The 14,010-nt window shown below is 47.3% G+C and overlaps 1 protein-coding gene across 2 annotated transcripts in view; it reads right to left on the bottom strand.

The window, feature by feature from the left end:
- Nucleotides 1-14,010, bottom strand: part of LOC108921134 (SH3 and multiple ankyrin repeat domains protein 3-like) — a 191,613-nt gene that overhangs the window by 16,803 nt on the left and 160,800 nt on the right. For both annotated transcript variants that reach the window (XM_029251632.1, XM_029251633.1), the window contains exons 14-16: nucleotides 9,544-9,619; nucleotides 4,666-4,748; nucleotides 993-1,117 (exon numbers count right to left, since the gene is read on the bottom strand). In XM_029251632.1, the coding sequence (XP_029107465.1) occupies nucleotides 993-1,117; nucleotides 4,666-4,748; nucleotides 9,544-9,619 (284 nt within the window). The remainder of the gene's footprint in view (nucleotides 1-992; nucleotides 1,118-4,665; nucleotides 4,749-9,543; nucleotides 9,620-14,010) is intronic.

Below are 14,010 nucleotides of genomic sequence, written 5' to 3'. Positions count from 1 at the left end.
CAAAGTTTGGCGGGCAGATGACGCGCGTCAATCTGACATCATGTCGTGTGACAAAGCCAAATATTACTCTTCATGTCAGGCGTTACAAAGTGGTCCTAGAGCTGCAGCAAAACCAAAGTCAGGAATAGGGAGAGCCAATCAGATTGCACCATCCCTGGCAGAGAGCGACTCAGCATCGTCATGGCAACAGCAAAGTGAGACATTTGTTGTGTGTAAAGGCAAGTTAGGAGGTGAGAAACAGCAAACTGATAGTTTTGATGCATTCAAGTAAAATATGACACAGAAATGACACTGGAATATTTTATTATTTATTATTTATAATAAATATAATATTTATTATATTTCTAGTGGTGTAGCAGGTACTGTGGATGCCTTATGGTATCTGGACTATAAAGTCAAACATGGGTTTGAATGGATCTCAGTCTATGTGGAGTTCATGTTTTCCCCATGTTCACATGGGTTTCCTCTGGGTGCTCTGGTTTCCTCCCACAGTATTTCATATCAATCGGGGAATCGAAAAAAAACTGCTCATAGTGCACACAAGGGTTACATTACATTACATGGTTTCACATTGTTCTGCTGTATGGATAAGTGAATCACCATATTGAGCTTAGTTCATCTAACAGTGTAAATAAAGGTGTCCGCTAAATACTAGTAAACGACCACCGTATGTCGCTTTGGAGAAAAACATGTACAAAATAAATGCAAATGTATTTATTGTACTGTTAACTAGACTGAAAAATGCAGCTCATCTGCCTTTCGTAAGCAGTCGTGTCAATATACGGGAAGCAGTGGAAAAGAAAAGAATGTGAAAAGTGAGGATGATACCCATTGGGAAAGTTCCTTCCCCAGTGTAGGCGGTGCCAGTTATGTCCTGTTGCTATGGAACTCTTGGTCGCGGCTCCCTAATGAGCCTCAGCTACAGGAGTGAGTTTGTGTTCAGGATGAGTACGTTTCTGTTCAAACCTCTAGGGAAGCCAGCAAGTCTTTACCTCAATCAGGAAATCTCCTGTGCGGAGCCCGGCCCTCCAAGCCACGCCTTCCACATCCACCGACTCCAGGTACTGCAGGGCAGGGAAGGCTGGCGTGGGTGTGAACTCCTCAATGGGCGTCTCCGCTGGAAACAGAGCACGTCACCGTGTGCGTTATTGTTCCGGGACAGAGCATCAGGAACTGTGTTTGTGATGCCCAAACCCCCAGACGGTAATATATGCCACTCTCAAGGGTCCATATCGCTCCACCACGCTTGCACTGTCGCTGCTGCATTTCGCCTTACTTTGCTGTCACTCTGCACTGTGTTATTACATAATGAGACTCGCTGAGTTACCATGCTCTTCTGCTGGAAATACCTTTTTGATGTTTTTATTCCTCTCAGCCTTCCCTTTCATATATTCAGGGTGTAAATCCTTGAATGTGACTCAGCTGAAGAGCGATTAACCCTCTTTGAGAGTTCGATAACAGTGCCAGTATCTGGGGCAGGAAAATTAGGAGCTTCTAATTATTCCGAGAAGGGAGATTCGTGAGCCACAGGATGCAGCAGGATATGAAATGTGGCACTATTGAGGAACACATGACTTTCACAATGACACTCAAGTGTTGGTGCTAAATACCTGCAGGGTTGATGGGTGAATTCAGTTATTTACAGACCCTTCAATGCCGTCGCTAGTCACATGTTCCTCCAACAAAGTGCAGAGCCACACTTGAAAACCTACATGCAACATTCAGCCACAGCACTATGAACACGTCACTCACCATAATTATGGCCTCTCCTGATTTCAAAAGATATTTACAGGAGAAAAACCTTTGAAGGACAAATGTAAAGGAAGTTAGATGAGTTGTCGAAGACGACAATGAACGCAAAGCCCTCTGTAGTCGAGGGAAGCTGCTTCTTCCTTACTCTATTACATAGTGCGAGTAAAGTGCCAGCCTCGTTGCTATAGTTACCAACACAGCGAGTCAGGAGGCACATGCTTAGGGAGACGAGAAATGAGTCTGGCAAACAGGAGCTCGGTGCCAGGAGATGATGGCTGTGCTGCTGTCAGAAACAACGGATGTAAGGGGAAGGAATAAATCAAGCAAGGATAAAGGCATGAGGATGGAGACAAGACACAGGTGCAAGATTCTTTGGGCTGAGGGGATAGCCAACTGACAGAGACACAGACTAAGGTAAACCTGCCCAGACTGAAGGATGACGAAGTGAGCAGGGCACTGGGAGAGTATCACTTTCCACCATGTTACCATAGTGACAGAACACATGCAGCACACCGGTGAAGGGCATGGCCTGTCAAAGTCCACTGTGAACGATTCATTCTCTTAAGTACTCCAGCAGTGTCAGTCTACTGATGTCAATGCCGCTGACTGAGTCAAAGGTGGTAAAAACGATATGTCCCCATACTTTGTGGCATCTTTCAGGTGCCACAGTGTGGGTCAGCGACTGTCCGACTGACAACCTCTTCAGTGTGGTTAAAACCCACATAACAAATGGCTCCAGCGCAGGTGACTGGTCAGGAAGGACACATCGTTTGTGTGACACAGGTTTGCGTGACATGCTGCATTTCTTAGTCGAGAACCACGAGCATCTTTCCTAAATAGAAGTATGTAGACTGATCTTGTCGCTATTTCAGTGAAGAACATTTTGCGTTATATCAAGGACAGCAGAGAAATAGAGAAATGGATCATTTTTGCATAAGGCAACATAAAAATGCACAATTCATTTTTTGATCGGGATCGCAGAGACATGGCGGCACAGCAGGCAACGCTGGGTTTTGGATGTGGGTCCAGTCTCGGCTCAACAATAACACAGGTCCTGAGATTATATTACTTGAAGATATCGATAAAGTGTACGGCTCAAATTTGTTTCCATAGTGAGAGGAAAAATTCCATTTCATTTACGACACACACTACTTCCCATGAGGCTCCAGATCACCGCAACCCTGCTCAGAACAAGTGCTTCTCGAAATTGGATGGACGGATGGATGAACTATCTTCTACTCTTACTCCAGTAGGAGGCCACTGAGGTACACAGCTGACCTTCTCAATTTCCTCCAGCAGTTCAGCAGGGAAGTCAACACAGCAGAGATGGTGAAAAAGTGACTCATATGAAAGTGAACAACAGATCAGTGCTTTTGTTTCGCTGGGGAAATCTGTTCAAGTTGTATTCACCACCGCACTGAAAAAATGTTCATCACAGAAAACATCACATGTTATTGTACAGTATATTAACTGCAGTTTGACTTCAAAATCTCCAAAATGGTCTTTGGCAACGAGAAGGGCAGTAAAAAACTTGACTTTCACATTATACTGCAGTCCTCAATGCATGTACCCTGTGTACTGCGGTACATCTGCCTGGAGTACATCTTCTCTCACTGCTTACTACTCACATGACTACTGGCAGCAGTTACAAAGCAGCAATGCCCAGAAACCCAGTTATAACATCTAACACTGCTGCTGAGGTCCCTTTTGACCCTTTTTAATGACACGAGATGATCTGCACACACTTCTTTGTGCGAAGTTCTCTATCTAAACCATCGTGAGGTCATTGCAATGAGTAAGCTCCTGTGTGTCATGCTGCGGCTTTCTGATGGTGCCTTTCCTTTCCCAGGGTAGACATCCCCCTCTAGGTGCTTCTATGTGACACAATAGTAATTTTCAGGCCCTTGACACTGAGGTACATGCCAAATGTGCATCAATAATTACACGATGTTCAAAGAGATCAAGGCTGCAACTTGGAGCCAAAATGCCTAATGACCACAGGCTTGAGATACAGCAGGTTTATAAATATAGACAGCAATAAGGCTACCGGGACAGCCAGTAGTACAGCGGTTAGACCTGCTGCCTTTGGATCTGAAGATCACAAGTTCAATCCCTACTTCTGGCTGTAGTATCCTTGAGCAAGGTACTTACCCTAAATTGCTCCAGTAAATTTACCCAGGTATATAAGTGGGTAAATAATTGTAAGCTTGTGATAATTGTACCCTTAACATAGTAAGCTGCTTTGGAGAAAAGCGTCAGCTAAATGAATAAATGTACTTGGAACACATTTGCATTTTTCATGCGCCAGTTGTGGAGATTCAGCGAACACCACATTTACGGCCCTTAACATCTCTGTCTTTTTTACTTCTCCTTTCCACAAATGTCTGTGTAAGAAGAATGTGAATACACTGTGTAACAACATGCTAGGTGACAGGCGTACACATTCCGGTCTGCTTCTGCAGCCAGGATTTGCAGACCCTCGTTCTATCAGTGTGTTACGAGCACAGGAGCAGATGGAAGAAAGAACTGAAATGTCAGCGTCAGGTCAGGGCCACCAAGGGCAGCCACACATCAGACCTACAAGCTGGAACTGTTAGAGAGCCCAGACCTTGATTCACACTAATAAATGACACGTCACTTAGATCTTCATTAAAGCCGTAAATCTCTGAGTTTCACATTGTGAAGTACAACATAGACTTGTGATGCTGACATATAAGATCTAATCCTGAATCCTCAGAAACTGTAGTGTAACAAGTAACATTTCAAAACAAATTTCTTCCCTGCAAAATTATCAGATAGCTTGATTCTTGATCATTTTGATTGAGTGTTGAAATAGCGTACAAGTAATTCGTTTTCAGTTTTACACTCCACCCCCAAAGCAGATTTTTGGATGGAATGGACTTGGAATCTTACCTTTTGCTCCTCGCAGCACAAATCCAAAGCCTTCATTCTCCTTCTTCTGCAGGATGGCATTCTTCTCCTCAATGATGTAGTCGCTGAGTAGGAAAGACAGCAGGCCACCCAGGTCAGAGTTCAGCACCATATTTAGGGGGTGTTCGAGAGTGCATCTGCCAGCCAGCACCTCCGAGTGCGCCTGCTTCAGCTTGTGCCAGTGGATCAGACAGAGAGACAAAGTGTGTGTGATTGGGGTCCTCAGGTCGAAGAGCAGCCTTCCACCTCAGCCCATTCCATTAACACATTGCAATGTGATGTGCTAATGTCTTGTATGAGGGCCACTGCAAACAAAACAGGGAAAAAAAAACCCACCACCAAAGAGAACCGGTTCATTCACAGCTCCTTATGCCCAGCAGTGGCTCTCCTTCGAGCTGAGAGACAGTGGAGAGAGACAACTGAACTGCTGTTGAAAAGTTAGTAATCCCCAGGCATCTGAGCACAGATCCACAGCGGCAACACCAGGCAACCCAGGTGAGCGCTCCATCAAGATGACGCTCTCCACTGCCTGAGCGGCTTAAGTGCGGAGGGTGGAAGGGGGAGAGAGGGATGATGAGGAGGTCAGAGAAGCAGAGCGATGGGAGTGACAGTCTGAGGAGCAGGATAGAGAGAGAGAGACACAGGGATAAGGCAGACACACACACACACACACACACACAGAAGCACGCACATGTGTGTCAGCCACTCCCACTCCTGCCTCTCTACCCTGGTGAAGCAGCGCTGCATAGCCCATTAGGATGGTCCCCTCCTGCTTCCTGAGAGACACCATCAGAAGTATGTGCGGCATCACAATTTCATCCCCCTGCCTTTCGGTCTCCCAATGCGCCCCTCTCTCTCCCGCACAAACCATCTGCTGAAGTTTGGAGAACCCGCCGAGGCGGGAAGTTGCCTCCACAAAAGGGATGACTCACTGTAGCAGGGTGGGGCTGGGGGATGGGGGTGAGCAACAAAATGAGGGATCGACGCTCAGGGTAATGGGGAAACAAACAAGAGACGGAGCAGAGGAGGTGAAAGACAGAGGAGAAGGAATGCTGGAAGGGGAATGTGGGGAGAAAGGCAGGTAGGATGTGAGAAGCAAGACAAGCAAGGCAACAAAGATGGGGGGTGTGACAGGAAGAGAGAGTTCAAGTGACTCACGTGATGATTTGGAATGAAACCCCACTTAAGTCAAGGACCACCTGTATTAATTTATTCTGTGAGAGATCAAATATAAGCAAGAGCTAAAAATGTCACCCTCTCCCCCACATAGCTTTAATGCCAACACGAGAATACAGTTCCCCGCCCCCCCACTAAACTGCAGACACAACAGCCAACCTCTCCGTCTCATACTCTGACCGAGCCATGCTGACCGCCACTGTTAAGGTCCTCATCCACTTCTCAATGACCGCTCTTCCTCATGACCCTAATGGTGACTTATTAGCAGATTCCTCCTAGGACGTGAATATTAATCACAGATGTCACAAGCCGTCACTTTAGTGGAATGATGAAAGCAAAGATATTTGAGAAGAGTGTATTGCCCAAATTTATTCACTTGGTGGTACAAAACAAATCCATAGGGCTCCTGCATTTTGATGGTGGGACATCCTGGTGTCACTTGAAGGACATTTTATCCTTGTTGCCATGGGATATTGTTGGATGTTCAGCCCCAGAGGGAATGAAGTGTAGTGGAATGTCTACTTTCAGACCAAACTTCAGATAGAAAGAGGCGACTCGTGAAATACTCAGCTGGAACCAAGAGTCGTCCTTAATCGCATGGGACAGTAATTCAGCGAGAGAGAGAGGGAGAAGGAAAGGGAGCTGGTGAGTGTTTTCTGAGATTTAACACTGAACCACTGAATTGCGATACACATTCCGAGTGCCTGCTGGAGCACAGAGCTACACAGCCAACACACATTTGCTTATTCCCTCTGAACGTCTCCAAGTGCATTGCCCTGGGGGTTGTGTCTCATCTGGACCTCAGAGGCCCCATCCCTGTGGCACATTGCCCGAACACACAGGGAAATTAATGCCGACAAGCTATCGAAGCTCAGAGCCTGGAGAGGGGCGCCTGCAGATGGATCTGGCACAGGAGGAAACAGGAAATAAGAAAAAGAGCGATCCCAGAGTATGTGCTGCTGTGTTTAAAGGCATCTGAACCACAACAGGCATTTGAAAATAACGGTACTAATTATTTAACCTCAATAATTTATCTTTAATTCTTCAGCTTTTTATTCCATGGACATGGATCATTGTTTTTTTGAGGATACTGTACCTCTCCCCCCCAGCAGCAGGCTATAAAAGAGAGTAGAGCAGTAGCACCTGGGACAAAGTACTATGCGGTAACCAACTCTAGAATAAACATCTGTATTTGGTCCCAAGTGTTAAAGTGTATGCCACAGTGTTATGATAAGAGGAAATGTCTACATTTACTGCTTAATGAACACATGGGCTACGTGCAGGTTACCCCCCACCTTGTATTCATATTCTATACGTCAGTATAAGGTCTCATCCCACATTTTTCAACTAAATATATTGTAAATAAGCCTGAAAACATACTCAGCCACCCCCCGATATTAACTCTTGAACCCTTATCCCTGAATTCTCCATGTTCATCACTATGTCTCCAAAGAACCAGGATTCGTTTCACCACGACCAGCACTGGAATCCAGTGGCATTCGGAGGTGGCTCTTGTGCTCACACACAGCACTGACTGAAGAAGCATCAGGAAAGAAAACACACTTTCCAGGAATGACCTTTCGAATCGCTATGTTTTTCCAAGGCTGATGTTTTCGAACAAGTCCTAGCTGCCCTCCCGAAGGCCCTGGCAAAAAGGCCCGACTCAGCAGCTAGTCCTTTCTAATGCATATGGGCTCATCTGAGAGAGAGCCTTTCATTGGATTTAGCTGACACCCCCCACCTTGGTCATATGCAGAGGTATGATTGAATTGTGCCTGAGACAATTACACAAATTGCAGGAGATGAACACCAAGCTCAAAACCAGGGTTCAGCAATATGACTTTAGACGTATCTCTTTGGGCTTCTGCTGGGACAAGCTCCTCGCCTTTGTTCATCTTCAGCCCCCAGAGCAGAGGAGGAACGGAGACGCCATCATCATCAGCGTCACTCAAAGAGCCATTCAGACAGCTGTGGATTGGGATGGTCGCCTGGGGGCCGAGACCCTTTGTGGTCACTGTCGACTTGGCTCATTGGTTACGTGTTGGCAGGGCTGAGACGAGAGTAACACAACTATGACGCGTGATGTCGGAAAGACAGAGGAGGGCTGAGATTAAGGTTTCATACCTAACAAGCGTAACAATGTGGACGGACTAACCTGACAACGGGTTTGAGAACGGCGCATAACAATTGTATGTGAGCAGATATGAAGGTGGGAAGGCAAACCAATAGGGGATAATATGGATAAAACACTGAAAAGCTGGTGTCTCACAGCTCCTGAGCTGCTCCATGGGACTGGGGTTTGAGTCCAGCTCAAAGTGTGTGGAGCTTGCTTGTGTCTTTGCACCATGCTGACATGCACTGAAGATGATGCTGGCAAACCACTTCTCCTCCCTTGCCTGAAAAGCCACGTGAGGGATCGCCAGGAGTTGGACTGGACCGCCCGGCACACACACATGCACAGAGCTCTCTGTGCACACGAACCTGGCACCCTCTTGTTTGATGGGTTCAGAAGGAATTAGTACAGTATCAACGTAAGACTGGATGTGCTTCATGCCCTCAATGTGGTGACACAGCATGGCAATATTCCGGAAGCTCCAGGCAACAGACCCCCAGGGTATGGCTGGCTAAGGCTCCGATTTCCCTTTATATTGGATCACAAGCCTGAATAGCACAATTTTCCTGCCGTTTTTTTTCCACTTGCTATTTATTCTCGGAGGTGGGTTAAGTGCAGCCCAAGCTTAAAATCCTCTTACCCCCAATATGCAGATGGGGCCTTGCGAACATCTCCTTTCAGCAGGAGACTGCTGGCTGTGAAACCCATTCTCCCCAACCAGGGGACCGCAGAGACCCTTGAAGCGAGGTGTTGACAAAAAAGAGCCACCAGATGGCGGCAGAGTCATAAATAGTGCCGCACACACTCCGAAACACACCTTTGACTGCGCTCTCTGAATACTCCTTGATGTGTGGGGTCAGTATGGTTTGGAGGCCCTGATGGAGAAGCTCAGCTGATAACCTGCAAACGGCTTGGGGAGAAAAGTGGGACGAGGGGTCACCAGGTCCTGCTGCAGGCTGTGCGTGCGGGAGCAGAGAGCCAGCAGGTTCCCTCTTGAAACGTCCAACCTCTCAACACACACCGCACACACACACCGCCTCCCTTCTGAACTTGCAGGACGCAGAGTAACTATTCGGGATGCGGCGCACAGAGCACGAGGATGGCTTCTCCAGCAGAGGGGAATAGGAGCACTGAGCGCTGAGCGGGGGGGAAACACAGTGACAGATAGTGACCGCTGTGCTGAACGAGAGTCTGAATCCACAAAGTGTGGAGCACTGAGGTCCGGTGTCTTTCCTGATAGGAAAGAATCAGTGAAAGGAACGCATGCGGATGAAATAATGCAAAAAGAAGAGATGTAGCCACACAAACGCGAACATATTTAGTGTCAATTGAGTGTAGAAACTTTCAAAAAAAGTCATATTTTCAAATAAAAATCTACAACCGGCCCACTGTAAAACTGCAGAAACAACAACAAGGAGCAAAACATAATTATTCTCAAGGTTTCTGAAACGAAATCGTTGCCCTGCATGTTTACACAGCAAGACACCGCTTGCGCTGAAAGGACTGTTCTGTGTTGAACCTCTCCTTCCAGGGTCAATAACATTTAGAGGTACGAGCTCAGGTGCACAAACCTGTATGAGGTGAAGTTATCATAGGAGCCCACGGTGTAGTGCCTGAAGAGGCGCTTGGTCCGGTCTTCTCGTGTTTCTGCACCAACACACAGAGAAAGAGCGTAGTTAGGGGTCAGGCGGCACACCTAAGGCGATATTAACTTTCCGTACAGCACTTAAACCGGGGTCCAAGCTGCGGGGTCCTGGTGGTCTGGCTTCTGGTGTAACGTACAGCTGCTGGAAAGTGTAAGGTCCATGGGGTAGCGCGGTACTGATGGACTAGTGATGGAGTAATGCGGAATTGGACTAGTGCAGTACCAATGGGCTAGTGCAGTAGAGATGGACTAGTATGGTATTGATGGACTAGTGTGGTGCCAATGGACTGGTGTGGTGCTGGTGGGGTCAGGAAGTCTGAGCAGTTCTGCCCTGCAGAACATGAAGCTGTGGAGTTTGGCCACGTGGAGGCGCATTTTCCAGCACGGTCACAAAACCTTCATTTCAGGTGGGGGCCTGCAGGGAGGGCACGGCACTGCGGGAAAGCGTGTGCCCCAAGGTGGCACAGCCAGACTGTGTGTGCGAGTGGGGTGGGGTGGCATTACTTTTTCACACCCACAATTGCACATTTCATTGTACTGTATACAGAGGAAGTAAACGACACAGGAACAATGTTGGTGTCACTTTTTCCCTCTTGGACTCGATTCTTGCAGCACTAGAAGAGACAAAAAGTGTGAGATCAAGTGTGACGTGGAAAAAGGTGGGAAAAGAGAGAAAAGTGTGACACTGTAGACAATGCTGTAGTGGAGGGCGAACCCTGCTGTCACTAAGGGGCTCAGGGCTGCAGGACTCACTTCCCAGTCGACTCCCATCCTTCTGCCCTGTTTTAACACCACAAAAATTTCACACACCTTCACAAAATCCTGCCACACATTATAACAGTGTATTTTGTAGCATAAAGATATATTTCCTAGGGGGGGAAGAAAAAAAAAACCATACACACTTTCACGGAGCATTATTCCATTTGCATTCGGCGCTCAGACGACCGACTGCCATCCACGCACCGTCGGCCCAAAGGGCTTTTTTTTCTGCTGAAACAAAAAGGCTGGCAGAGACGCGGCTGAATTCCAGCTCAACCATGTAATCCCACACGGCGGCGGCACTTTGATTAATGCGACGCGGGCCCTCAAAACAATCAATGGCCTTTCTCAATTAAGAACAACACAGATTATTCATTTATGACATGTTGCATTATTGACGGAGACCGTTTGCCGCTGCCGTTTGGAAAAAAACAGTGACTGATCAAATATTCAGCAGCACACAATGGAGGTCAAGCCAGGGCACCGCAGTTGTACAGCCTGCTGTTCGAGGCCCGGCTCAAAAACGGCCCCCTTGGGTTATATGTTGAGCTCAGGAAGTAAACAGATGTTTTGTGGGTGACGAATATCATCACGGGACGACGAGGAAACGCAGGCAACAAACTGTACGTGCAGCCGGTCCCCTGTTTATGAACTTCATAGGGCCTGAGAGCTGCTTCATTACTCAAAAAATTCATAAGTGTAATGGACACAGAGTGGGGGAGGGGCTCCTCATCAGCACATGCCACCAAAGTGGGTGTTTCTGCACACGGCGACTGGGTATCGGCTTCACAATCACGTCTCAATCTGTGTCTCTGTGTTTGCTGTGAAACACACTTCCCTTTAGTCCGAGTTGTGGGGTACGTCACTTCACGTGGCAGAGTGTCCTGTTGGTGATTGTCGTCTGTCCTTGGGTGACACTTGGGCATGCTGTTTACACTGGTGTACAGTCTACATACTGATCTAGCAGTCTACACACTGGGAGTAACAGTCAACGTGCTGGTCCACTGGTCGAGCAGTCTACGCACTGGGGGTAGCAGTCTACGTGCTGGTCTAGCAGTGCTGGTGGAATAAAAAAAAATATTTAAGAAAAATTCTATAATGACAAAGTTTGTTAGTTGATAGTTGGTAAGTCGAGGACACAATTCGAAATTCAGAGCATGAAAGACAATTTCTCTGAAAGATTCATGACAGACTTTCCAAAAAGAAACGATACACCTCTGATAACGGCCAAATAAAAGTGTCACAAAGTTGATGCAAAACACTGATCGACTCCAGTCTCTCTCTCTGTCAACAATGGATAAACCTTTATACAGTTATAGGTGTAAAGTGTACTAGTTTATACCATGGTATGTCACAAACTGACTGTACTTTAGAGTCACATGTCTGCATGCAAACCTCTCCTTCTGTCGACTTGATTCACTCTATTGTTCTTTGAGATGTATGTCATTTTGGAGAAAAGTAAATAAAAGAACAAAAGAATAAAAACCAAATGAATCAATGTAAACGTGGTGCGAAGCAGAGATCCAAACCTCTTTGTTACATGGTCGACTGTGCTTGGCTGAACACAAGGGCTCCTCAGCACCTTGGGGACGGTAGGTGGGCACCAAGGTATTGGGGGACATGATGTTCTTGCCTCACGGAGGTCATCTCCTTTATTCAGACTCGAGGGGTCTGTGGCTGTGCATGCCACCCTCCCCCCAGCCCTGGAGAGAGGACGCATGTGTCCCTATGACCCTCGATCCCTGAGGACGACCTCGATCACTTTGGCGCTCACAGGAGGCCGAAGGTTATTTAAAGAGTCGCGTGGCGCCCGGGTGGTGTTACTGGAACGGCACCATCCCTCATAGAGGCCACGTCATTCCCCACGTTGGCGGGTGGCAGATACTCGCTTCTTGCCGCTGCCCAAATCCCATGCTGTTCCTCCCTGCCCTCTAATGAGCTTGTTTGCCACCACACATTGATTTTCATGGAGCTGGAGGCTCAGTGAGCCCAGCTCTGATTACAAATGCATAGTTTTCCACCCTGCCTCCCCCCCGGGAAGTGTTTCTGCTTGGTGACTTTGTCCTCCTCTCAGCCATCCGCCTCCCCTTCAGACACAGGTGGAACATCTACCAGCAAAGCACTGCTTCTGAAGACAGGACAGCTATCCTTTGGAGAGCAACAAGCTTTCATTGCAAGGAGGACAAGTGAGTGGTGGGAATGAACTGGAGAGAGGAATCAAATTGGCGTCTCCGATAAGAAACGAGGACGGCCTCCAGTCCCGCCTCCGACTTGCTCCTTTCCGTCATTCATCATCCGCTCCTGAGCACAAGCTCATATTGTGCCGCTCGGGCTTCCTGGCCAACGCACAGCTGAATAAATGAGTCATTTGCATGTGAATGAGATGTGTGTTGAAGCACTTGTTCTAATTGATTAATTGAGAGATGGTGGAGTCTGATAGGAACACGCTTACGTGGTACATGAGAGCAGAGCAGCCTGCAGTGTCCCTCACTGAGACCGTCTCTCCTGGCAGTTAAAAGACAGTATCTTCCTTCACTGTGGCGCTTGCACGGGGCATCAACAGATGGGCAACGAGACAAATGTATTGCTCCAGCACAACATGCCATCAAATGCAAAATTCTGCCAGATTATCTGTATTTCTTTAGCTGACACTTTTCTCCAGGTGCATTTTTTTTTTCCACTGGAGCAATTCAAGGTAAGTACCTTACTTAGCAGTACTACAGCGGGAAGTAGTGACAGCTGCTAGTGCAGAGCTGCTGCCTTTGGACCTAAAGGTCTGAGGTTCCAATCCCTAGTGCCCTTGAGCAAGGTACCCTGAATTGCTCCAGTAAAATTACCTTGCTGTACAAATAATTAAGTGACTTTGGACAAAAGGACCAGCTGCATGAATGAATTCAAAGTGGCATTGAGACCTAGATTCTCTGCATGGAAGGTGTCAGCTCTAACCACCACACCACCTGTTGCTCCCATTAAATAATACGATCCAAGTTCTTCATCACTACCAATGTTGCAACTGGCGGCTGAGAATAGGAAGCGGGTGCTGAAGATACGTTTCATTCCGATATTGTTATTTCATTTCTACATTTAACCCCTGCAGCGCTCAGATGCTGTTGTGCTACAGTGCAGGGCTTCTTCATACGAGCTGTGGAGATCTCAGGTCTTCTCGCACACGGGAGGGACCTGGCCGATCGGCCGAAAATGCGCTGCCACCGGAGTAATGCATCCCATTCATCATCTCCTGGCATCTTGAAAGCAGCTGGAGACTCATTGGAGGGGGCATTCCAGAGATAACCTGGGATCCCTGGCAATTCATCACCGGACCTTTTCTGCTCATGATATGACCAGAAAAAGGGAAAATAATTAGATGAGCACTCCAGATGGCCCTGGGAATATTAACATCGCAGCACTCCTGCATCGATTCCGTCACACTCCGTTCGCAGCTTTGAATGTCGCGACTCCACTGTGTTTTTATTTATGTGAAACTTAAGTGGCATTATCTCTTAAATGTGCATAAGGGAGTAAAACTTGCCCAGAAAGTAGCTTATCTGACGAAACTGGAGCGCAGCGTGGGACAAGAGGTGAATCAAATGTGAGATTATTCTACAACTTTGTGATGTTAGCCTGCAGGAGGGAC

Source organism: Scleropages formosus, chromosome 5, assembly GCF_900964775.1.
Source record: "Scleropages formosus chromosome 5, fSclFor1.1, whole genome shotgun sequence".
Lineage (NCBI taxonomy): Eukaryota > Metazoa > Chordata > Actinopteri > Osteoglossiformes > Osteoglossidae > Scleropages > Scleropages formosus.
Note: the sequence above shows the minus strand (reverse complement) of the source record. Positions and strands in the feature narration are given on the sequence as shown.